Here is a 26,959-nt window from a genome sequence, read left to right as displayed (position 1 = left end):
AAAAAAAAAAAAAAAAAAAGGAGAGAGTCATGTCTGGAGGTGGAGAAGTCTCCTACTGTTTGTTATTATATCATTGCTTATAAATGATTGCATATTAGTTTCTAAGTTATTTTACTCAACACAGATATTTTCTCAAATATGTAAATATCAAATTGCTAGTTTTTTGTTTTTTTTTTTTTCCTTCAAAATGCAATTGACAAGGAAAAGTTAATCTGCTTGACCTTGCTTTATGCTTAGAAAGTCAGACTTGGACTGACTGGGTCATCTATTGTTATTTTTGCTGAGTCTGGTAACAATTAGCAAAACATCACAGGCATTTTTGCTGTAACATAGCACTCTTATATTACTGAGAAGACAGCAAGAGACAGTAAATAAAATGCTGGGTTTGGAGTCAGAAGTCCTGAGTTTGGAGCCCAACTCATTTGCTTACCACCCAGGTGAAGTGGGCAAGTCATTTTAACTCCACTGACCTTCAATTTTTCTTATTCATAAAATAAGGAAAATAAATAATATTTTATTCGACCATCCCACGGGTGGGTAGCATGTGCAAATGTGGAAGTGCTATATAAACAACAAAAGGTTGAAACACTTGGTCAGTATTGTGGAAACCTGAATAACATTACACACATTTATAACTCACTTGGACTGTAAAAATCTGTCATTTTTTTCCCCACTCTCCAATTTTTAAGGCTCTACTGCTTTATTTTGCATCCACTCCAAATCCCACCACCATCTTTAGGTTCTTTTGATTAAAATCTGTTTGTTTGATTTGTTCATTCCTTAGTCTAATCCTTCAAGACTGCCAGTTATGCTACGCCTTATATTAGAATTTAATTTTAATAAAACTAAATAGGAGAGAGTCTACTTATTTGAGTGTATCCATTTTCCTTCCCTATTTCACATTGACATACCTGCTCTCAGAAACAGAATCTATCTCTGGTGATCTTCTAGGTTCCTGTCTTTTGCTCTTGCTTCTAAATCTTTTTCATAAGATTTCACTATTTAAGTTTCAAATAAAATGCAAAGCTCGTGACTAATGCTTTATAATTATTGCTTAAAACTGTTTCCAGCCTTAAATTTTGCTGTATTAAGAAAGAATCTTGCTTAATATATACTGACAAAAATGTCCTGCTTAGTCACAGTGCCAAGAAAGCAAGGTATACAAGAGCAGAATGGAAGCACTGACATTTAGTCTAGCATATTGCAGCAAAGTGTGGTGCAGTACACTGGAGCCTGGTTTTCACACAGCACAGTTAGATAACAATAGTGGTGGGGAGACTGCAAAAGAGGACTGGGCTCAATGCTTTCACAAATACTTTTCTCCTTCCTGGATGTCACCACGGCAAGGCTGAGATGCTGTTGGAGACAAGAAGAAAGTGAGATCAACATGCTGAGTTTTCATTTAATAAAACAGTCTCCTTTTAGCCCTCTCCCTGATTGTGCTTGAAGACTGCATTTTCAGTCTTAAACAGCTTCACTGAAATAAAATTATTTCAGGAAATTTTCACTTAAAACATGAAACTTTTCTTTTGGCATGTCCCCTTTTGTCTACTGAAACATGGTTTGGGGATTAGGTATACAGTGAAGTTCTGATTTTGTCATGACAATTTTAACTGTAGCTGCAGAAATTTAATCATAGTTTTCAAGAAACTACATTAATGCTTCTTTTCTGTCTCTCCTAATGTTCAACAGTTAAAATGCAGACTAGAGTCTCCTACCTGTCTTGAGTATGATTTCCTATTAAATTATCGAAGTTTGTAGGTTTTGGGATGGGAGCACGGGAAAAATGAAACAAAACTTTGCCCAAAGGTTTATATATTTTTCCAACTACCTGAATATTGCATACTTTAATTGTTAATTCTCCCTGTTTCATTCCCTCTCTCATCAAAATATTCCAAATTTTAAAATCCATACTAAAAGTTTGCTAAGAATACTTTATACTAATATCATGAAAATCATATCACATGAATTGTATTCATTTCATTTTAATCCTGTTTTCCGGTTGTATTAGTCTTCATTATTTTATTAATGCATTTTATCTATAACTAGATTTCAGAAACTGTGTAACAAAGATGGAGCCATAGAGAAACACTGTGAGACATTTACATGTACATCTACATTTTACTGGGGTGTGGAATAGTTTGTTTTGCTCAACTAGAACAAATACATTAGTTCCTCAGGACTAGCAATGAGAAGGACTTTTCTGTCATGGAGGACTATCAAATTACAAGGAATATGTGGGTGAGACTTATGAAGAACTTTGAGACTTAGAGGATTGGGTACAATTTGGTAGAAATGAAAACTAGAGGTTAGTTGAAGATGTCAAGGTAACTAGACAATTTTTCCTATACAACTTTTAATCTTGTTTGTCTGTCGTTTTGCTGTAATAAGCCTAAAGTCTCTTTCAAGATTGAAATGTCTGTCTGAGTTTTCATAGGAACAATTTCTCCTTACTAAAATTAGGGTTAAGAGGTCAAAATGAGAAATATTCTGTATTTTATATTCTTCAATTTTAAAAGAAGTTCAAAGTGAAAATAGAAAATCGTGAACAGAATATTTCGAAATCATAAAATTTTCATGATTCATGAAAATTTCATAATATTTTACATTTTTCCTTATGTGAAGAATATGTATAAACCAAGCAGGATCTAATCTTTAATGGAAAATTGATGATTTTTCATTTTGTTTGAGTGAACTAACATAACTTTGTTGGGGTTTTTTCCTTCTTTTTTTAAAAATATATCTTACAGAGAAGAAAATCACGATATTCAGACCTTGACTTTGAGGTAAGTTTATATGAATTATTTTAGAATTTTAATTATTTGAATTCAAAATTGATATATAATTACTTAAAGATTAGGATTCTATGCAGCCATGTAAGGATATTATGTACTAATTTAATTGAATAAGTCAAACATTTTAATTAAAGTTTATCTTGTATGGCATGAAATTTTTAAACTTTGAATTACTTTAAGTATATGCTAAACTGAGATTTTCTGGACAAGTGAGGAATCTATTTTATACATACTAAGATAAGTGAACAATTTATGTTAGGAGCTGAACCTGGTTGATTCAGTTTGTAGGGAGGGGGAATGTCAGCTTCCTGATTTTTATATTTAAAGCAATTTTCTTGGTTTTACTTCAGTGACTACCTGAAGAGATCCTGTGAACATGCTTAGGCTGGTTAGCTAGGCTTTCTCTGAAAATTACTTGTTTCATCTTCTGATTCCTGCTATTTAGGTTCTCTGTGGTACATTCAGATGCTTTTTTTTTCAACAGTAACTATTGATTCAATGTGCTCCTGTGTTTAGTAAATGCCTTTTCACAGATACAAACAAGATGAAAAGTTTCATTTTCCAATTTACATTGAATTTATATTGATGCTATAATACTGTTACTGCAAATTACTGAAATCATACCGTCTGAGGAGGTTATGCTAAACACAAAATTAATGATGTTTAAGCATCATATAAAATGTACTTATGTATGTTGATAATTGAATATGATTCACAGTCTGCTAACGTAATTGGATACAATACATTACGTATTTCTCCAGTATATTTGTACCCTTGTGATACACACATAGAACTCAATACTCTTAATTGATACTCCTAAAATTACAGAAGCCTCCCAGGACATGCTAACTACTCCTAGTACAGTCATTTCATTTATTTAGATGAATTTTGTAGCTCTACAATGTACATCATGTGTCAAAACTAAGACTTGTTTTTATTTACTGCAATGGTCAACAATGGTTTTACCCTGCATGGAGTCCCAGGATAACTGGTTCTTTTCAGTAACATTTCAGACTACAAGATACAAAGTAATGATAAGGAATCTTTTACCTACGATTAAATAGAAAGTTTTAATACTGATGCAGCCTCATTGTAGTAACTTAGCACTGAATATGTATTTTATTGCATCCAAAGTTTTTAACATAAAAGTATCAAGAATATAAATTTTAATAGACAATATTCAGCAATATTTGCCTTTAGATTATTTAGTGCCTTTCAAGAACAGATATTTTATGGCTTTTTAATATTAATTATTCAGGTAGCCAGAAATAGAGAATCGGACAGTATATATTCTTGTCTGAAAGCAATAAATTGTTATGTTAGTATAAAAGAGAGGAGGAAGGAATTAACCCACCTAGGCATCAGTGGCACACTATAGTAAAAAAAAAAAAAAAAACTAGATCTAAAATTAAGCCTCAATTCAACCAACCTAAGTTATATAATCACAAACACTGAAAAGAAATCTAATCATACTGTGTCACTTAGAGCATTAGAAAAACTGTTCTTTTTTCATCTATTCTCTATGGCAACTGGTAGCAGATTCCTTAAGCTTATACTTATTTCTGTGCTTAGTATTCCACCCATAAAACCATGTTGTTAATAAAACATTTCCTGATAAAGAAGAGAAATTACAACACGAGAACCCCAGACATGTCTTTAGCTCTTGAATTGCTGTAATCACTGCATGTTTACTATAGGTGTCAAAATTTGGTGCGGGCAGGTGGGAACTTTGAGACATTACTTTTACCCTACAAATTGTTTAGAGCTATTTCCCTTAGTTTTATGTGCTATAGCAGTTATGTGGCCAATATTTATTTCATGGATGTGTTTAGAAAACTTATTGCCAGATATAAATGCTAATGAACTGTAATACAATCTATTTATATTTTGTGGGTGGTTCTTGAGGGAAAGTCCAGCTTGTCCCCCTCTTAATTCAGGCTAGATTAATTGAATTTTTATCAAGCTCTCTGATCCTTCTGCTCCCCCTGCAAGCTTTATCATACAATGGCCAGCTTAAACATTTTGCCACTGACAGACTGCCTCTTGGACTTCTGAAAGCATCTTTGTTTCAGGCTTTAAGGCTAACACACTCCCCAGAGTCTACACACTATGATAATATTCTGCCAACTCATATATCCCTAAAACTCTTGTGGCTAGTTAATGTCATACCAGGGGAATAGCCCTTTCATGCAGCCAGTCTCCAGAACAGCATTGCATTTCTGGATTCTTGCTTTCTGGAAAGTATACAGAAAATACTGTAGTGAAAATCTTGTGTTCTGTAACCAAATGCCTTATTGAATTGTATGCCCAGTTCCGGAGATCCTAGTACCTAATAAGCATTCAGGAATTATTTTTTTAAATGGTGAAAAAATTGAATTACTTTTCCATCCAGTTTGCTTTAACAAAATGTTATTGGACACTGTACCTGAGTTAAGGCAGAGACTAGCATAAAAAATGGACGACAATGGAAGAGACATTTCAAAGATAGCCACACTGAATTTCAATGATATCCACATTAGATATAACTCAAGGAGATAGAAAAATGGCAGGTAGAAATTCTAGGAGGAGGAAAAGGCATGTAGGTTGGCTAATCTGTGGTATTCTTAAGAAATAACAAGTCAGTCAAAATTTACCTAAACAGGGGTCTATGGAAGAAGAGACTAAAGTGAGTAATTTAGAAATCATACCTTATACTCCAGGAGGGATTTTATTTAATTTACTACTAAAAGCTGCTAAGCTTTTTCTATTATATTTTGTTTGCTTGTTGTTGCTGTTTCAGTGCAGAATGATTTGCTATACTCTGGGTTTTAAAAAGATGAGTATGTCAGTAACAGGGAGGATAGATTGTATAGCAGGGTGAAAGGAGAAGCAGAAATACCAATTAGGATTGGCTAATGTGGTAGGTAATGAAAGTCCACTTCCTGGAGGTGGTAGGAAGAGAAAGCAATGAGAAGACTCTGCAGAGGCAGAATCTATGGAATTTGGTCCTTAACTGAACATAGGGTGAAAGGGTAAGGGAGCAGAAAAAAGAAGACTCTCCGGTTCTGAGCCTGGGTGTCTGCTAGTACCAGTAACAGAACTAGGGAAATCAAGAAGACATCTAGTCAGGGTGAGTTCCGTTTTAATATTTTAGAATAAAGGTTCCTCATATAATGTTAAAACAGACAATTAGGTAAGTTGTTCTAATTGTCTGTCTTGTGTCGAGATTTGGGCTCTAAGAATTCCCAGAAACACAATTGCAGGTATTCATTCTGAAACACTAATAGATAACAGTATCCATTCTATGTTAAAAATATATGGATAGAGAAGTATCCATGAAACCGGGTCTCTACTGAAAATACAAAAATTAACTGGGCATGGTGGTGCATGCCTGTAATCCCAGCTACTTGGGAGGCTGAGGCAAGAGAATCAATTGAACCTAGGAGATGGAGGTTGCAGTGAACCAAGATCACGCCACTGCACTTCAGCCTGGACAACAAAGTGAGACTCAATCTCAAAAAAAAGTAAAAACAAACAAGCAACAATAACAAAAAAAATGGTATCCATATACTTGTCATATAGATTTTTTTTTTAATCTTCACTTCCAAAATGCAGAGATAAAATTTTCAGTTTTCATGACAAGTATATAGCTTTTTTTTTTTTTTTTTTTTTTTTTTTAAGACAGAGGCTGGCTTTGTTATTCACACTGCAGTGCAGTGGTGCAATCTTGGCTCGTTGCAACCTCTGCCTCCTGGGTTCAAGGAATCCTCTGACGTCAGCCTCCTAATAGCTGGGACCACACGCCTGTGCTACCATGCTTGGCTAATTTATGTTTTGTTTTGTTTTTTTTAGAGATGAGGTCTTACCGTGTTGCCTAGGTCAGTCTCAAACTCCAGGGCTCATGTGATTTCCCCTGCCTCAGACTCCCAAAATACTGGGATTATAAGCATGATCTACTGTGCCTGGCCTATGTAACCTTTTAAAAACATTTTAGGATGTTCCTTTGAGTTTTTAATGAGCTCTATACCTCCACTATTTTCATACTTCTCAAGCTGGGAGACAGTGATGGTGGACAGAAGGCAAAAGAAGACACAGACACAGGGTAATCACAAATCCCCATTTTCATGGGGGCTTGATTTTTTACAAGGAGATTTGGGTGATAATAGCGAAGAAAGATATCATTTATATTAATTCAATATCACTATAAACACAGCTAAATTGTGACATAAAAATCAAAATATATTTTAATTTCTAAGTATAAGGCATAAAATTTCAAAGAAATGTCTTGTTCATAGCAGACTTCTTCCTGCTGTATCCCTGAGCCCCAGCAGTAAGGGCACTCCATTAGGCAATCTGGGTACTTTTAGAGGAAAAGTTTGAGCAATTTAGTCCTAGACAATAGCCATCTTTTTTTAAATATATATTACTAAATTTAAACTGTTGCAAAATTATGCATTTACAGCAAGGACACTCAGGATTGACAGTGGCAAAATAAAAAAAATATGCAACTAATTTTTGCTGTTTTCAGACCCTTTATCTAGTTTGTTTTAAACTCTGGCATCATATTTATTCAAACAGAAACATATTTGAAACATAGACACTGAGGCTGGGTGCAGTGGCTCACGCCTGTAATCCCAGCACTTTGGGAGGCCGAGGCGGGTGGATCACGAGGTCAGGAGATCGAGACCATTCTGGCTAACACAGTGAAACCCTGTCTCTACTAAAAATGCAAAAAATTAGCCAGGCATGCTGGCGGGCACCTGTAGTCCCAACTACTCAGGAGGCTGAGGCAGGAGAATGGCGTGAACCCAGGAAGCAGAGCTTGCAGTGAGCCGAGATCATGCCACTGCACTCCAGCCTGGGTGACAGAGTGAAACTTCGTCTCAAAAAAAAAAAAAAAAAAAAAAAAAAGAAAAAAAAAAAAAAAAAAAAAAAAAGGAAAGAGAAGAAAAGAAACATAGACACTGAAAATGGGTCTACAAGTTCCATAGTTCCATGTGAGGGAAACGTTGAGACTCCAGCCAAGGAAATCATCCCCGTTTCACAACACTGCTTTAGGAACTAAGCTAAATCCCTAGTGTGCATTGTTTCCTTGATATGAGTTTTGACATTCACTTTAGGCTAATATTCAACAACCTACTCTGGAGAGAGGAATACAGGGCTCAGAAAATGGTAGCCCAGAGTATGGTGCTTTGGCATACTGAGTGCTTTGAACTAAGAACATTGAAAGGCCTCAGAAGCAACCTCAGAACCAGTATCTCTCTGATCTTCTCTTTCCCTCCTGTCACTGGCCCCTTATTCTCCTCCAAAGTAAGTCATAGATACCAGAATTCCTCTTCACCAAATCGGATCATAGTAAGTAGAACTTCTTTTCCCCAAAACAAGTCAAAAAAATTAAAAATTTTTACTCTAACCTTCCCGTACCTTTTCATCTAGAAGCCAGCCACAAAGAAATTCTCTAACCCACCCTTGTCTTTTGTGGTAGAGGTTAGAAATGTTGGCCATGACCCTTATGATGGGGAGGAAGTTGTCACAATTTTCCACCCCTTGCAGGACTCATGCAAACCAGTAAAGAAGAAGAAGAACTACAGGTTCATCTTAGCAGATATGGGCAATGGCATTGTAGGTGTATAAAGTTCTAAGGCTGGAAAACGTAATTCATGGAAACTGGTTTATAATTCCCATCAGCCCATGATTTCCAGACCTCATACTATAAAGTTAATGGCTAGGAGATTCTCCAACTTTCTCTAACAATTTATTTCAGCTTCTAAAATCTGTATACTGTAACTACCTCTCTGATATATAATTCAGACTTAAGCTTCAACTCTGTGATTCACACCTATGAATTAAAAGTGAAAATTTGTAAACAGTTTGTTCTAAGCCCGTTTATAAGCCATTTGTATTGAAAAGAAAGGAACACAATAAAATCAGAATGAGGAGGCAAAGTTCCTGTCTGGGGCCAGTAAATGAGCCATTCTTCCATTGGGAAGACCTCTTTTAGAAGAAGAGAAGATGACATTTATAATGGCCTTCCATATTGCAGTCGCCTTCCGTGGCCTATATGCCTGTGCTGTCTTGTTCATTTAAGGTATTCAGTATGCTTTTATTGAGCACCCGCTGAATGCCAGATGCTGTGCTAGGTGCCAGTGATATACAGACAAATAAGTCATTGCCCAGGAACTGTTCGGAGACAAAATATGAAGACCAGCCATGAAAAATATAATTGCAGTACTATGGAATAGCTGCAGGGTGGTCAATATCTGTAGAGCTTATGGGCTCACTACAGAGAGTACCTAGCCCATCCTAGATTGTTTTGTCTCATTTTCCATTTTAACAAGACATAATTACAAACCTGAATAGTCTAAAGAAGAGTGATCCCTGGATGTATGAGATACATCTAAGATAGCAGCAAGCAAAGAGAATTGATGTGGAATTCAGAAAGAATTCCAGCTTGCTCACCACTTGTGTGAGCTTGGGAAACTTACTTAGCCTCCTTGAGCTTAAGTTTTCTAATCAGTAAAGTGGAGATAATGGCTTTACCTCCCAGAGTTATTGTGAGGATTAAGAAAGATAATAATGGCTGCCATTTCTTAAGTGGCTTTTATCTGTGTGGCCCAGTGATAAGTGTTTTATATCCTTTTTTAAATCTTCAAAATTACCCTGCAAGGTAAGTCTGATTACTGAAACTGGGACTAAAAGGAGATTAGATTTTACACTTCAGACCACATAACTTAAAAGTGATACAACTGAGATCTAAATATGCATTTCTCTAGATCCAACTTGGAGAAATATGCTATCAGACTTGATATATTCCAAGTATTTAAATGGTCTAGGAGAGTTCTTGGGATATAGCAGGTACTCCAGACATACAGGTGGCTTTCCATCCTCATTTTTCTCAAATATCTGAAATACGATGAATGTGCTTTATTTTATAGCATCACTTTTTCTCTAATATCAGCAATTGAAGGACTGCAAAGACTAATTCTCTTGCATTTAAAATGTATAAAAGGAAAGGGGTCTTTTGAAATAAGCTATTCAGGAGAGCATAATTTTTGTGCAGTTAGATTGGTGGTCCTCTCAGGATAGGGATTCATATGCAGCTTCCAGAAATGTTGCATGATGTCAATATGAATGCAAGGAAACATTATCATGCTCTTATCTTTATTGCAAAAGATGCATACAATATTTGACAGCCACCTGAATTCTATAGATATGTAGATATTGTCAATCAGAATATATCTTTATTTAAATAGAAAATCCACAGGTTAGAATTTTCTCATTATTACACCTTTTGAAAACTCAGTTATAAGTTCAGTTTTTGACAGAAGTCGATGTCTTTAAAAAACAGGGATCTTAAATTAGAAAAGAAAGAAAAAGGCAATCAGATAAACCCTAATGTCACTAAACATAAAAAAATAGCCAAATGAAATAGACCAATAGATTTATAAGCATGAAAACTTCTAAGCAAGTGGCAACTCATTAGAGGCATCAGTGCTACAAATAAATACTCCTACAAGTAAATAAATAAGAAGAAACCTTTAGTACATGTGAAAACTAAAGCCACACCTAAGTTGTTGCCCCAGAATATTGTTGGGTTATAAACTCTCCAATGTTCACTGTGAAGCTGGCATTCTTATCAGTGGAATCTTCTTTATTTTAAAGGCTGGGTGATGTACTTGAGTCTATGAACAAGAAGAAATCATGCATGGACAATCAAACTGAGTTCATGTCAGAGACATGAGTTGTCAGTGAGACAGTGAGAGCTATAATGTGATACTTCTGCCAGAAATCCAGGCCATCATTGCTATGGTTATTTCTGGCAGTGTCAAGGTGGCAGTTTCAAATTAGAATGAATATTTGGCATGAGGATGTATTTGCCATTAATGTTTCTAGGTAGCAAGGGCCCCATATTTCAGCATACACATTTTTCATTTGCTTCCATATTCATTTCAGTGTCCTTGAGCTTTATTAATCAGAATAGCTTTAATAAACCCATATAGAAAATATCAAAATGGTTTCTGGTTATACAATATTGGTGACCAGCATACCTTTATATTTTCTTGTATACTTTTAGACTTTCGTAGCAATCCAATTATTTGAAATATGATCCACCCAGTTCTGAATTAGGTACTACCCTTTCAATCAGAATATAATTATAAAACCTCCAATCAGCTAGTATATCTTCTTTTCCATGGAATGTATTTGATGCTTGGTTTGCTTCTTAAAAATGCTTTATCTGGTGTATTTGGCAGCAACAAACATTAGGTGACTTTGACTAATGAAGTAACTGTTCGAAGGGGACGGAATAATTCACCTCTTGGCCAGAGAATAGTAGGAATGTCAACGGACATTTCCAGCAACATGGGAAGGTATAGTTCCCCAAAGCAAGGTCAGAATCCTCACAAGATGAAGATTGGAGACTTCACAAACAAAAATCATCAGATGCTCATCTCAAAATAAGGGTGCTATGCCTTTGGCATCAACTGTCTTAGAAGAGAATGAGTTTCTTGTACTTGAAAAAGAAAGATCCCATTGAAAGAGGGGATTCCAGCATAGACTTAAAAATTAAGCTAGAAATTTTCTGAATCCTAGAAAATGGAAAAGAGAAGATAGACAAATAAGACCATGGGAATAACTAATTCGAGGAATTTCAAATTAAAAATGGATATATTAAAATGAGGGAATTGCCTCACTTGGATTTATCTTAGCAAATTATCCTATCACTTTCATAGCAGCACCATATGTTTTTTTATCACACTTACAGTTTTACATTTATTTGAATTATTATGCCTGTGTCCTCCATTAGACTTCAAACTACAAGAGATCAGGAACTCAATCAGATTTTGTGCAACATCATTACCTGAGCATCTAGCACAATATGTGATGCTCGTAAGTATGTATTAAATGATGGAATAAAATATCTCTAGGAAAATGTCAGTACATCACCCCTACTGTACCACAGAAGAAAATAACTCTGTAGAAAAAGATTCACTACTATGAAAAATGAAATTTGTAAGTTAGAAGCAGATCCAGTTTTCTAACTATAATAGTTTTTTTTTTTAAGTGCTCCTTATACACAAATCCATATTTTAATCAGTGTCTTAGAACCTGGTACTGCATGAAAGTGTTTGTCTCCCGAAGGAAAGAATGTGCTACTTTATGTCTGCGACTGACAGGGTCCTCAAAATCTCCCCATTGAGCTGCTTATGCAAATCCTCTCTCTCCTAAATCCCCACAAGCCATCACTAGTCAAATTATGTTTGCCTGGTGTTTCTCTATTAATCCTGCAAATCTGTTTTGTATATTCTCCCTCAAACTGATGGGAAGTTAATCACTCTAAAATTGTTTGCTATGTTTCATGTCCCTATCATGAGTAACGTTGCCATGTTCTTGTCCTCAAACACCTGATTCTCACACAGCCAACTCCTAGAGCCAAAAGGAGCAAAGACAGAAACTGATTGTTGCAAGACATAAAATGACAGAAATCTCTCACATAAAAGTAGGCTAGTGAAAGGAAAGAAATGAGCTAAACAATGTATTGCCTAGATACATATTTATTAAATATAGGAAATTAAACTTGCGTAGGAGAGAACAGGCTTTTTTAATGTGTTAAAGATTCCATTGTTTTTGTCTTTTGCCCTTTTCCTTTTCCTCAAGGAGGTAAAGTGTTTCTCTGCAGTGTCTTAGAAGGAAATTAGGCATTACAGCTCTCCCAAATATATATTTCTTTTCAAAACAAATCCTTATTTTGAAAATATTTGCTAATTAAAACAATGGACCAAATATTCAAATTCTAGCTTAAACATAGATATAATATACCTATGCAAACCACATGAAACGGTAAGTTATGGAGGCATATGCATAAAATACAGTAAAATCTTACAAAATATGGGAAGGCATTGTCTTTGGAGGAATCACCAAAATATTGATTTTTACTTTTAAAAATCAAAACGGGCCGGGCCGCGGTGGGGCTCAGGCCTTGTAATCCCAAGCACTTTGGGAGGGCCGAGACGGGTGATCACGAGTCAGGAGATCGAGACCATCCTGGGCTAACAACGGTGAACCCCGATCTCTATACAAAATACAAAACTAGCCGGCGAAGGTTGGCGGCGGCCTGTAGTCCCCAGCCTACTCAGAGGCTGAGGCAGGAGAGGCGTAAAACCGGGAGGCGGGAGCTTGCAGTGAGCTGCGAGATCCGGCCCACTGCCACTCCAGTCGGGGGCGAGCCCGAGACTCGCCCGCCTCAAAAAAAAAAAAAAAATCAAAACGGAGGAAGACGTTTTCTCCTTTAAAATAACAATTACAAATACAGGGTACTTATTATCTAACTCTTCTTCTTTGGGGTTCTTAAATGATCTGTAATTGAACAAGATTCAGCCCATGATACTTACCCCAAGGTCATTTTTATTTGACTCCATTTGTTGAGTTATGGTGAAGTTGGGAGAAAAGGGTGTAACCAGGGACGAGAAGTATGAATATATTTGTATCTGTGATTTTAGAAGCATATCAGCCACACAATTTATGCTATGAACCCTAATTGTTAAGAATCTGTACCATCTCTTAAACAAATTGATGAAATCTATGGGTCAGATCTGACTCCTATGAAGCTTAATCATTATGCACATGGAAAATGCAAGGTTTTACATCCCACATATATTTCAGACACTTTAGTGCTTTGATTCAGCCTTAATGGCAGGGTTTGGGATTTTGCTCCCACTTCAGTACAGCCAACTAGGATTTTAGTGTTTACAGAAATAAGACATAAAAAAGTAATATTTCCCATGATAAACATCAGGGACTGGGTGCTTTACCAGTTCGAGTTTTTAAACATTTTAAAAATATTATAACTGTTTTGTAAAACAGCTTTAACTTTTGAATAATGAAAATCTTACTCAGAAATGACTGGTACATTTTTAATGTACCCACAAGAAAACCCCCCCCCTTTTTTTTTTTTTTTTTTTGTAGTCTTGTAAGTGAAAGAAAAAGCCAATTCTTAATGTGTAAGAAGTGCTGAATATGAGGCAATGATTTGGTGCAATTTATTTGCATTTGTGCATCTTCTAGGACCTCCTGGTTCCTGCCAAACTTGATTATCCTTATTATTAAAGCAAAAATATTGAATCTCTTGTTTGAAAAACATACATCAAGTTGGGGATGAGAGCTATCTTGTTCTCTTTTGCAGAAGGTCATGCATACAAGGAAGAGGCATATGGAACTATTTCAAGAGCTAAATCAGAAATTTCAAACTTTGGACAGATTTCGGGATATACCAAATACGAGCAGTATGGTAAGTATGCTTTGCTTCAATGCCTGAGTAGAAGATGCATGATGCCAGATATTATTCCTGCCTTCTAGGACCTCCTTATCGTGGGAACATAAAACGAGCCTACATAGAAAAAAAAGTATAAGCCTCGAAAACATACTTTGGAAAGTCTACCAAGACAAATTAGGAATGGCAGAATCTTTAGGCATTTTATTGATATTTCACATCCTCATTTATAAGCTTTAATTAGAATTGGTTACATATCAAAACTATGTTGGCTTCATCTGATCATTTTACTATCAGAGTTAAAATTAATTTTCTTTTTGAATATCCCTTTGGGTTAATATTTCCATTTTCATTTGAATGTCTGACATAAATGTAATTGTTGTGTATATGAAGTTGTTACCTGAAACCAGAGTGATAGATTTTTGTCTCCAGGAGATTTGCTTATTTTTTGGTAGGAATTTTCATACACACATCAACACTGGGGACTCTGGTTATTAATCGTGACCATTCCCTTCTCATTCATTCACACTATTACAATCTTAGTACAGGACTTCGTCAAATAAAATAACTTTGTACAGTTACTATGTTTATGGCATACTCATAGCTTCACAGAAGTTTACATAATTATAAGAGCGCTGTAGGACTCTAGAAATCAACATACTAGTTGAAAGCTCAATCGAGAACTATCTGATCTTAAGCAAGTCACCCAACTCAGGTTTCTAAACTTCAATTTCACCCTCCTAAATGGAGCATAGAAAACAGTAATTAATATATATCTTCAGTCATTACAACACTTTCAAAAGCAAGTAGGTTAGGAAGCACCTTATAGGTTAGGAAGCTGAGGCTCAACTATAAGACAGAGCTGAGACTGCCATCTGACACCAGCTCTTCTCCTTCACCCAAATGTGGGGCTCTTTCTTTGCCTCATACTCTTTGCAGTCCTTGGGTGGTCCGTCTTCTTTTCCAGACATCAATATTTATATTTTTCTAAAGTAGATGATGTTTGGTCACCTTCTTAATCTAGTGATTCTTCCATGTGTATTTTATGAGACTTAGCCCTAGCTTCCTGATTAGTAATGTTAGCTTCTGAAGAGCTAAAGAGTAAGCATTTATGTATCTTTATGTTTTTCTTTTATTCCTCTCAGTACTGGTACAATGCCGGTTGTGGTAAGCTATCATGGCTGCTATTGATTTATAGTATAGCTGTGATCGTTCAATCTGTGTTAAAGGAAGGCTATAAGAAATATATGCTTTAACTCTTAATTGGTCTCTTAATAGTTTCTTGTTCATCGATTTTTCTCCTTAAAGTAGGAATCATGTATTATTTGTTATCACCAATCAAATGCTAGGCAAATAGAAAACACTTCATTCATAAAGAATGGATCTTCCTCTTCTACTCCTCCTCATAGAAAGCTATCAATTTTTAGCTAGCATGCAAATGAGAATTACACCGTTGAGATTAGACCTAAACACATTAGCTACACATTTTGAAATAGTAAAATCTAACATTGAAATAATTGAAGAAACTTCATTACTTAGAAAAGGAGAGGGTTGTATTTACAAATCTAAAAGTATTATGCAATAGATACAGCTGGCTAACTGCTATAATATGATTGTAATTTCCCCTTGTTGTATGGTCTGGGTATTAAATCATTAATGGCACAACTATCTGTATCTCAGTTTCTTGACAACAAAAAATAGTGTACTAATTACACCACATCTCTGCAGCAGCATGCCTCTTCTAGAGGAGATTTATAAATATTTACCATTTGGAAGGTTAGGGGTGGGGAGGATAGAGTTGTCATTGCTGCTTGACTGTCATCCTAAATATCTGAGAAGAGAGAGAGAAAAAATGCAACTTCCTTATTCAGTTTTGATTAATAATGAGCATGAGTGAGTTCATTATCCTTAATTTAGTCACATAATTTGTAGTGGCACATTATTAATGAAAAATTGCATAATTGGGTGGAGAAAGACTTTTTTAAAATCTCAAATAAAGGGATTTTTTTTTTTTTTTTTTTTTTTTTTTTTCTGGGCTGCTAACTCACAGCCACCTGCCTGGCACTGCAAATGATGGTAATACGTAGAATAATAGAATTTGGGGAATCAAAGAGAAACCCCCCCCCCCCCCCCCCCAAAAACCGTTAGTCCATTTCTCTTGCTTCCAGGCAGGAAAACATTTAAATCACACTAAAAAAGAGAAGACACTTATATCCAGGGAAGAAACTAGTTTACTTTGTGTGTGTCTCACAAGCCATTCAGTCAAGAGCTCTTTCCCCCAAGTAGCTTTTGCAAATTGTTACTTTTTAAAAATAAGCACACTCCTTTTTGCTTCATACCCAAATGTTGGTAGGTTGGAAGAAGGAGGGATGAAAGAAGAGAGAGAGGAATGAGAGAAGAGAGAGAGGAAGGAAGAAAAAAAGGAAAGGACAAAAGAGGAAAGGGTAGATGGATGGAGGGAGGGAGGGACCTATCCACAAGTGGACAGCCAGTGTGCTCTGGATCCATGAACTATGGAAAATGCTCAGGCAGCCCTGCCATGTTTTTGGGTGGCTCTGAACTCTGTTTATCTAACATCCTATTTCTACTGATGCAGCTTAAGACCAAATTAGCATTTTGGGAAGCTTCGTGCACATTGGCTTATATGGAATTTGTAATTTTTGAGCCTTTAACAAATATGCATCTGTTTAACTACAGCTCCTTATTCTGTACTCAAGTGCAAAACATACATAAACAAAAAACAGCTGCATAAATTCGGAGACTTACACTAACTTTGAAGTTTTTATCATAAGATTCATACCTCCATTGAAACCTTTCCTGGCACCTACAGCTCTCACCACCAAATTCAATGATCCCTTTGGACTGCTCCACAGTTCATCATTTACTTGGACCATTGACGATATTACACTTTTCAGTATGAGAATCTGTAGACTCCTCTCTTATCACACCCAACACACAGGAGGATGAGTCACTCCTGGGTACCATGCACTGACAACGAGGTCCCTCCCTACTCCCTGCAGATCTTGTTCCCACTCTGACTTCTGGGTGCAGTTCTTTTACCACTAAAGAAGGCTCTAACCTAAAGGGCATCCACACATTTGTGAACAATAATGAGAACCCCAGTGGAGCTGGGAGTGACTTGGGAAGATTAGCCAAAAGCCAGAAGTTATGAATTATGAATTAATGTATTACCCACTAATAGAACCTCTCAGGAATTCAATAGGTCATGTAGTGACAACAATACCATTTGAAATTAGAATGTAGATTTTCTGACAAAGTTTAAAATTGGCCATTTTAGTTCACATATCCATAATGGTTGATCTTTGAAATCATATCTGTTCCACACATAATGGAGCCCCTATATATTCCAAGCAAATGAGCTAACACTTTACACAGTGTGAGTTCTTTCAGGATTGAGCTAATTGGACCTTCTGTCAAACTAAGGATCCCCAGAAATCTCCTATAGACACAACCCTCGTCTATGATAAATGAGTCCACTATGGATCTGATTCAGCAGAATTTGAAACAGTGAGCCTTTCAGTTGATGTTTGATGATTCAGGTCTCACCAGAGTGCCCCTAAACATTCAACATCTCCCTATTGCCTACAAAATAAATTCCAAATTTAGTAGCCAGGCATTCAGAGTCCCTTATGATCTGGCTTCCACTTCACCTTCTGCCTACTTTTCTGCTGTTCTTTTTTATGCCAACTAAAATAGACAGGTCACTGTTCTCATGGTTTTCCCGTCTCCATGCTCTCTGGATTTTTACTTCCCAGTGTGCCATTCAGCCACCAGACCTCCAACCACACATATGTGTTCACGGCCAAGCCCATCCCTCTATTCTGGCCCTAATGTCACTTTTCTCAGAAAGTTTTATGTATTTCCTGTATAAAGAAGCCATCTCTCTACCCTTCTCTGAATTCCCATAGCACTATTCCTAGATGATAGATATAAATATTAACATGTTTTAACCTCCATTTAACTATAAACCCTTCTGTAATAAGTATGGCTACTATATATTGAGTGTTTATTAAATTCTCCAGGCATTATTCTAGGTTACCCCATTTTTTGTATTTTTGCAACCCCACAAAGTAGGCATTAATCCACATGTTCTGCCAACTCCTTGGCCCACAATATAAAGCATATCTCTGTTTTGCAGATATTCAGGCTGAGGTTCAGAAAACTGAAATCACTTGTTTAAAATCGCATTCATCTGAAGTGGAGGAACTGGAATTTGGACCTGCATGTATCAGGCTTTAAATCTTGAGCTTCCTAGTGGACCATGCTGATTATGACTTCATCCTCCCTGGTAGCTAATATGGTATCTGGCACAGAGCAGCTGATAAATAAATATTGATTGAAGGGAAGCAGAGAGGGGGAGAGGAAAGAAAGAAAGGATAAGGTAGAGGGAGAGCTACAAGACTATAATTCATGGGACTCTAGAACATTTGACTAAAGCAGAATTAACTAATTCCCTCCACATATCCTACAAATTAACCTTTCATTAAATGTTTACTATTAACCTTTCTTCCCCACATATTCTCAGGAGTAAGTTTAATCAGTGCTGAAAACATCTAATGCATTAAACATTTTATTAATTTAATTTCCAGTTGTGACAAGTGTTTTTGTTGTTTTGGTTTTTGGTTTTGGGTTTTTTATGTTGCCCAGACTGGTCTCACACTCCTGGACTTAAGCAATCCTCCTACCTCAGCCTCCCACGTAGCTAGAATTACAGGCACACATCACTGCACCTGACTTAGGTATGATAAGTATTTCTACAGATTGTCTTTCTTAGCCATAGTTTAAGATGATGTTTAATATATTGAGTGGAATTTGGATAGTAATTCAAGTACCTATTTTATGTTCACTTGATAATTGGTTATAATCAGTTAAAGGCCAGATTTGGGGAGCAGGGAAGGCTTACATTCAACAACTATAATATTCTCACTAAACATGACATTCTATAATGAAAAATAAAAAGGAAATTGGAATATTAAGCTTCTAAGATCATTTTAATAATTCTGAAAAATATAAATAAAGAGCTAGTAGAAATTAAAAGGCAGTGATTTTCAAAAGGGAAACATCTTTCAAACCTGATAGAATTCATTGGTATACAATTAAAAGTTTAAAAAAATATTTAGATAAACAGTTAAATTTTATCTCTTCAATAATTATTAGTTTTAGTGAATCTCTGTATTCTACAACAAAAGACCCACAAAACAAGAAAATATAGCAGCATTTAAATATTCTGAAATGTTAATTTCTTGAGAAAACTAGGCATAGTGTTTTAAATTATTTAATGAAATATTGTTACCTTGAGTGACTTTTTATTGTTAAATAATATGCCCCACAAGACCTCAGATCTGCTAATCTCACCAAATTTCTGTCACAATACTTACATTTTCTACCTTTAATCTTAGTGGTGACTTAACTCTCCTTCCTACTTCAACATATGGCCATACTGACAATTCACAACATGCCCCAAACAAAACATCGCCTACTTTGCCTTCTATACTAGTGTTCACTTCCTTTGATTCCTAGAAAATTGTTGGGTAACTTAGAGAAGGTATTCATCAGTTTGTTCAATGAAATAAAACTAAAATCAAAACTATTTCCCGCAGTTGGCCATTTTTCAAGTCATCTCTGCATCATAGAAATTGGATTAAGATTACAAACACACTCTCTTCCTGGAAACTTCAACTAGCGGTGATCCTAGTCCTCATATAAATGACTCTCTTTCCCTCTCTTCTCAACAGGAAAACCCAGCACCAAACAAGAATCCATGGGACACTTTCAAAAACCCCAGTGAATACCCGCATTACACCACAATCAATGTCTTAGACACAGAGGCAAAGGATGCTTTGGAACTGAGGCCGGCAGAGTGGGAGAAGTGTCTGAATTTGCCTCTGGATGTGCAAGAGGGTGATTTTCAAACAGAAGTTTAACAAAATCAAAATGGACTGAGGTAGAGACAAAACAGTTTATTGCACTGACACTTAAGACTTGGGAAGCCTGACATTTCTATCTGGACAGTGTGACTATCTTATGTCAGGACCTTCATGTGCCAAATGTCAGTGGTGTTTTCATATGGTAACTTCTCACTAGTCAGGCTAGTGGAGAGATGACCAGGTGTACAGTTCTGACCATCCTGTGTTGTAAGTACCCGTGGAATGGATTTGTAAGGTAATCTTTATAGATAAACCTCAAGCAACGATTCATGTTGTAACCGCTTCATATGGTTTAGTTTTCAAAAAACTTCACCATGAAGCACAATGTATATATTTATGCAGTTTTTAAAGTTTATAACAGTCTGTTTGGCCATTACTACACTTTTTACTTTATAATATAAAAGCAAAGTTTTGTCATTAAATGAATGTTTGTTGAGCTACATTCTTCATTGCTTTAAATGCAATAAAGTAATAATCTCACTTTTATATGAATAATATATTTCACATCTGTATTATTGCAGTTTTCTCTAGAAAGCTCTGAGAAGCTTTCTGTGCTGCAGCTGTGTATAAAATATTTAAAATGTTGTATGGTGTAAATAAACTTTTGTCTACATATCAGTTTTTTAGTGCATTTTATTTTGGATTTGTTGAACAGAAATTTACATATTTATAAAGTTTTTTTTTCAATACAGATACTAAAAATGTATTCACGGTTTTAATAGCATACCGTTATTACTCCTTTGAGGCTAATGATTTCTCAAATGTAATAATAGGTTTGTATAGTGCTTCTGTATTTTCTACTCAAACATTCTTTGGAACAATGTACCATGTAAATGGGGCTTGTCAGAAATCTGCTGCCATCATACTCTTATATAAATATTATGTTTTTTCTATCTTGTGGCAAAAACATAACTAGTAGAAAACAGTAAGTTCCAATACAGAAAACAAAACAGGGAAAAATGTTAATTTTAAGTAATGAAGTTCACTGCATGTTTCACAAAGGAAACTACTCATACTACAGTTCTTCATCGCATACAAAAAAAATGAACTTCTTCAGGACTTTAAAAATTTTTATCTATATAGTCTCTAGCAGAAGGAAAAGGAGAGTGGATGTATTTGATTGAACGATTGTCTCTGGAAGCCTGAGGTGAGCCAAATGCACAAACAGTCCCTAGTGTCTTCTCTTGTGTTAAAGCCACACTGGTAATTTCTCTCACTCCCTCAGATACACATTAAAGAAAATACCATGGGGAAGGATTTTAGCAGTTTCTTGGTCATTTCAGTGATTTGAGATGTGTTTTTTTAGTCTGAGGCAAGGAAGGGGGGGTGGAGAGGAGACCTGGGTCTTTGAAGTTCCTAAAATGTGTATTTAGATTAGTTTGTGGTTAAACCTGAGCTGTGTGGTCTTCTGTGGTCTGCCTCAAACTCAAGTGAATCAGTTCCTGCTCTTCACGACCTTGAAGGCACTCAGGCCATGAGGCGGAGACTACGGTGCTTCAACATTCAAGTGCGCCTCTAAGCTAGAGCCTTAAAAACCACACAGCTCAGGCTGAACTCCTGTCAGAAACTTACAATGTTCTCAATGTCAAGATGTTAAAAGTATATTTTAATTAGATTTTAAAATAAAAGCAACATCATTATGCAAAAAAGTATAACATAACTAAGGACTGATTTTTCAATAAAATAACTTTTATGCTAATTATAATGTAATTGTATAGCCTATTTATAAGATGACTTTTTGGTGACAGGAATAATATTTGGCAAATCTCTCCCTCTTTTTCTCTCTCTACATATATACATATATAATATACACACATGTGTATGTATATATGTATATATCTCTGAATATGTGTATCAGTCTACATATATATATACACACAAATCCATAATGCTCAGTTACATCTCCGTTACCTATAACTGTGAATGCAGACCATGTATGTGGTCACCCATTCCACACTGTAAAATCTTGAACGAAAAGAAACACACTAAGCATATGTTTGAAAACATACAAATTCAATACATGAGGCTAATATTTCTTCTACAGATTCACTGCTGTAAAATAAAATCTTACATCTTTTCACTTTGATTTTTCTTTAGTTCTAGTAACTCCATATTAGATGTATATGTGAAAGCTGTCCAGAAATTGCACACTTAAAAATGTTAGCGTGGATTTTTTGGCTACTCTAAGAATGTCGAGTTGTGGTGTGGTGTTTTTTGTTTTTTAATCTACAGCAAAACATGCAGGTGAATAAGTCTCAAGGAATGATAATTTTAAGGAAGCTGTCTTCTGCTCCACTCCTTTTACGTGTCCCCTGAGCTCCGTCTCTCTCATGTGCACACAAACACAGAACACACGCACACATACATGCACACATTCTTTCAAAGCTGAATCACAGCTGTCCCCTTAGGCAGGGGAGCATATATATTCCAGCCTGGGCAGTGCCTTCCTGGCCCACTGCACTCATGACCGGCCAGAATCTTTGTGCCCTTCCCCTGGAAGTTCTTCCCTTTCCCCTGTCTAAATTTTACTTGTGCTTTAAAGGACAACTCATATTTCGTTTTCATAAAGTTTTCCATAATTTTCCTCCAAGTTGGAAATAATTTGTCCCGTGAACTCTTATGCCACTGTTTCTGTACCTCTCTTAGGACTTTTCAAATATTCGATCTTGTTATTTATATGCATTTCTGATATCCTCTGATGGACTCTCAAGTGCCTGGAGGGCAGGAGTCATGTCTGATCCATTTTGTGTTTCTTAAGGGACCTAGCACAATAATGTTCACACAATAAACGTTTGTTGAATTATTTGTGGAATTTCTTCTAGTATTGCTTACAGTGGTATACATCAAGTCACATATTCACAGATATTTATTGAACAACTATTATGTGTTTATTGCTATGTTAAGCAGTTAGGATACTATAGGGTCTCTGAGGCAACTCTCAATCTATTGAAGATATAGGATACATATGTGAAACAAGTAATGATATTTAAATATGAAAAAAAAACCTGGATACGATATATTATTTCTTTGTGTCCTTAAAATATGTAGTAAGATTAATTATCCTAATGAAATGGAAGCCCAGAAGAGTTTAAGTCTCCACTGAAGATCACCATAAATAAATGAAACCCCAATATTAGAGCCCAGGTCTCCTGACTCCTACCCTAGAGGTATTTTCATGACACCATGGTGCTTCTACTTGTTTCTTTTAGATTATTAAGTCCCCAAGTCAAACAATAACAAGTTCTAAGGAAACATTCTCAGGCGAGAAATAGAGGCATAAAATTGAAAACATGCATCATCATTCATGGTGGTGGTGAGGCTAGTAGCTGATTGTAGTAGAAAAGCACAGGTAGTCCAATATAAATTTCAAGCCAACTTGAATTTTCAGATTGTCTTCAGACTCTGTGTAAAAACACACAGCCAATTTTTTTTTTTAAGTCAGTCAAAAAACCATTGCTTCAGAAAGTTGAGTTGGTAAATTTTGAACCATTCTCAGCTTTAGTTTTTCAGGGTTATCCATGTCTCTAGCATGTTAATTTACAGTTTTCCATGGTGACAAAATCATCCTGCCCCTGAGATGCTTCTGTTGTTAAATTTGTAACGGGTAGTACAGCATAAAAGAGCTGTCAGAACCAAAAACCGTAGAATATAGAGATGAGAGAAAGCTTGGCAATAAATGAAAATGGTGATGACTTTCAGGTGAAAAAATAAAAAATTCAAACTTGGAGAAGGAGAAATTGTATTTGAAAAGATGGCTGAAATAGTAGGGGGTATTGCAATAGGGACTGCACTCCAACTGTAAGATTTACAAGCATCTCAGAGGTCAGGCAGAAAGGCTTTTCTTTAATACTGAGGTAAACAGGAAAAGAAAAAGCTGGGTATGAGAGCATGGGATGAGTAGGTGTGGTGATCAGGTATTTGAGCAGGAAACTTTGTGGTCAGCCAGTTCTGAGAGGTACGGTGAGGGGTGGTAACTCTACTTTCCAGTGCTTGGTTAAGCTCCCAACACTTGTTTAAATTCAAAGGTGGTCCAAAGTTCTGAATCCTGGTGAAAGCAAGAAGCTTGAATTAGGTTTGGTCAAGTTATCAAATATTATTTTCAGATTGGTTAGCAGGGACAAACAATTCAGCTAGTAATTTCCAAGATAATAAAAGGAATTTGGAGGGTTTGTGTCTCACTTTGTTACAGTGTTTGTTAAACAAGGTATTCATCTATGAGGTTTGTCTAAGTAATTTGGGGAAGTATGGTTCTTTGTAGTGAGTCATTTCTGGAAACACAAAAGGGTGGGAAGTTTTTTGACCCTTGCTGCTATTCAAGAACACAGGTAAAGTTCATTATCACAGGTGAGGAAACTAAGTCCACTGTAATAAGAATTTTTCAAAAATTGTAATTGGTGTTCAGCCAACAGTGATTACAAGAAAGGATTTTCTCATAATAGACAAATAGTAGTGGCTTTTTAAGCAGAAATAACGCCAAAGTTAAAGTGTGAATATTACAAGCTAGATGAGAACACTTAATTTTAATGATAAGCTTGCCAATCATCTCTTGGGTTGAACTCCTGCTTATAAAACCTGGCACTCTGGTTTGTAAATCTGTCCTTAAAATGTCATTAACATGAGTCCATAAACCTGGTGCTGAGGGTCAAAACAAAAATTGCACTGGACTTGGCTGGGGACGTTGGCTCACACCCGTAATCCCAGCACTTTAGAGGCCTAGGTGGGTGAATTGCTTGAGCCCAGGAGTTCAAGACCTGCCTGGCCAACATGGAGAAACCCCATGTCAACTAAAAATAGAAAAATTAGCCAGGCGTGGTGGTGCACACCTGTAGTCCCAGCTACTTGGTAGGCTGAGGTGGGAGGATCACTTGAGCCCAGGACATGGAGGTTGCAGTGAGTGGTGATAGTGACACTGCATCCAGCCTGGGCTACAGAGCAAGACTCTTTCAAATAAAAATGCACTGGACAAAGTTACACATGCAAAGAAGACTTTATTCAAGCCAAATGCAATAGGGGAAAGAAGCCAGAACTCAGTCTGAGCTCTAAGAGATGGAGAGGTTTTAAGAGCTGGGAAGAGAGTGGAGGATTATAGGCCACCTGTGTTTGTTTATTGCCTTAAACCAAAACAAACATAAGCTTTCAGGTATCTTTATGATAAGAGGTAGTTTTATTTTTGAAGCAAGTTGCCTGCAGAAGTTACGCACTTACCCTCTTACAGAAATTGGAAGATAAGGACATGCTTCCATGAAGATTTCAATAAAGATGTCTCTGAGGTCCTTGAGAAAGACTTTCCTGGGCTATAAAAGTAGCAAGGAGTTTTGAATTTTTTGCTTTTGTTTGTTTGTTTGTTTTGTTTTGTTTTTTTAATTACCTCTCAAGGAGTCAGATAAAGATTTGCAAGTTTTCTAAATGAACAGCTCTAAGAAAAGTGAGGTCAGGAAGACTGTCTAAAGTTTAGTCAAGTTGAGGAGAATGTCAAGGCATTGTTGGCCACAAGTAAGCTAATAGACTAGCACCTCAACACCAACTAAATTGGTAGGACCCATCCATGGGCTCAATCAACTAGAGGACAGTCACCTGTCCCAAAACACCCAGCCAGAAACATCTGGCAAATCTTACCTTTACCTAAAAACAAATGATTCATTGTGAAAATGATTCTGTCTTAGCAACCACCAACTTATGAGTCTCAAAAGCCTCTTGAGGGGTTGCTGAGTACACCTCCCTTCCCACTATCCACTAACATCCAGGAAGAAGGGCCAGCTTGCCTTTAATAAGGGATTTTCAACAAAAGAGAATAATCTCAATAATTGGAATTGAAGGTTAGCTTTTCAATTTCTATTCTTTTATTTTGCCAGCTAGAAGTGTGTATCAGTTTTTCAGATTAATTCCTAAACTACCATTATCTTTTCCCCCTCTCTCAAAAATGGAATTGCACTTCTAAGATTCATAAGGAATTTTATTCATACAATGGAATGTAATTTTATGTAGCAATTATGTTGTGCTTTATCCTAAAGTGGACTTGAGGTAGTTTATAAGGATACGTACTTTTTAAATTTATCCAACAAATGTATATTCCGAATTAGCTGCAGTCTAGATACTGTGTGAGAAGTGGGTGATGTGATACTGAACAAGACATGGTCCCCATTTTTAAGGGACGCAGGGTGTTTGAGGTCATACAAACTGACAAATCAAATTACAATTTGACGGATTTCTGTGGAAAATAAATAAGGGTGTACTATAGGAATTCTTGGAAAGGCATTGATACAGGTTGCCAGAAAATAATAGGAAGGACAATCAAGGTGATACAGAGGCCAATGTAGTACCTAAAATGTGTGCCTTGAGGTCTTAGACTCTTCCCTGGAGCTTTGCCAAGTGATGACCTTGAGCTTCCTAGCAACCAATGCAAATACAGAAACTATATTTAGTTGTGTAGTTCACAGTGTCTCTAAGATAAAAGCCAACATTTCCTCTGTAGAAGCAAAAAACCAAGAGGTGCCTCTTGTGAACCCTTATGCTTCATTCCATGGTGAATTCTTTATCAATAACATTCTTATAAAATCTTAGAGTTTTATAGAGATGCTTCTTAGGTTCCTTCTTGAAGGGTAATGTGGTGGTTAATTTATGTGTCAACTTCACAAGGCCACAGTAGCCAGATATTTAGTCAAATAGCATTCTAGATGTCACTATAAAGGTATTTTTTAGATGAGATTAACATTTAAATCAGTAGACTTTGAGTAAAGCCGATTCCCCTCGGTAATGTGGATGGCCTCATCAAATCAGTTGAAGGCCTTAGGAGAAAAATACCGAGGTTCCCTGAAGAAAAGGGAATTCTGCCTCCCAACTGCCTTCAAACTACAGCTACAACAACCACCCTTTCTAGAGCCTCCAACTGCTAGCTTGCCCTGCAGATTAGGGACTTACCAGCCCCTACAATCACATGAGTCAATTCTTAAAGATACATCTCTTTCTGT

At 36.2% G+C, this 26,959-nt stretch overlaps 1 protein-coding gene across 1 annotated transcript in view; it reads left to right on the top strand.

Moving 5' to 3' along the window:
* Window positions 1–20,609, top strand: part of ADGRB3 (adhesion G protein-coupled receptor B3) — a 779,954-nt gene extending 759,345 nt beyond the window's left edge. Inside the window, 3 exon segments of the mRNA XM_017870735.1 lie at window positions 2,751–2,786; window positions 13,957–14,061; window positions 19,800–20,609. Of these exon segments, the coding sequence (XP_017726224.1) occupies window positions 2,751–2,786; window positions 13,957–14,061; window positions 19,800–19,988 (330 nt within the window). The 3' untranslated portion in view covers window positions 19,989–20,609.
* Window positions 20,610–26,959: the final 6,350 nt, after the last annotated feature.

This window comes from Rhinopithecus bieti, unplaced genomic scaffold (genome assembly GCF_001698545.2).
Source record: "Rhinopithecus bieti isolate Rb0 unplaced genomic scaffold, ASM169854v2 scaffold_5569, whole genome shotgun sequence".
NCBI classification, from domain to species: domain Eukaryota; kingdom Metazoa; phylum Chordata; class Mammalia; order Primates; family Cercopithecidae; genus Rhinopithecus; species Rhinopithecus bieti.
This window is presented reverse-complemented; position numbering and strand designations above follow the sequence as displayed.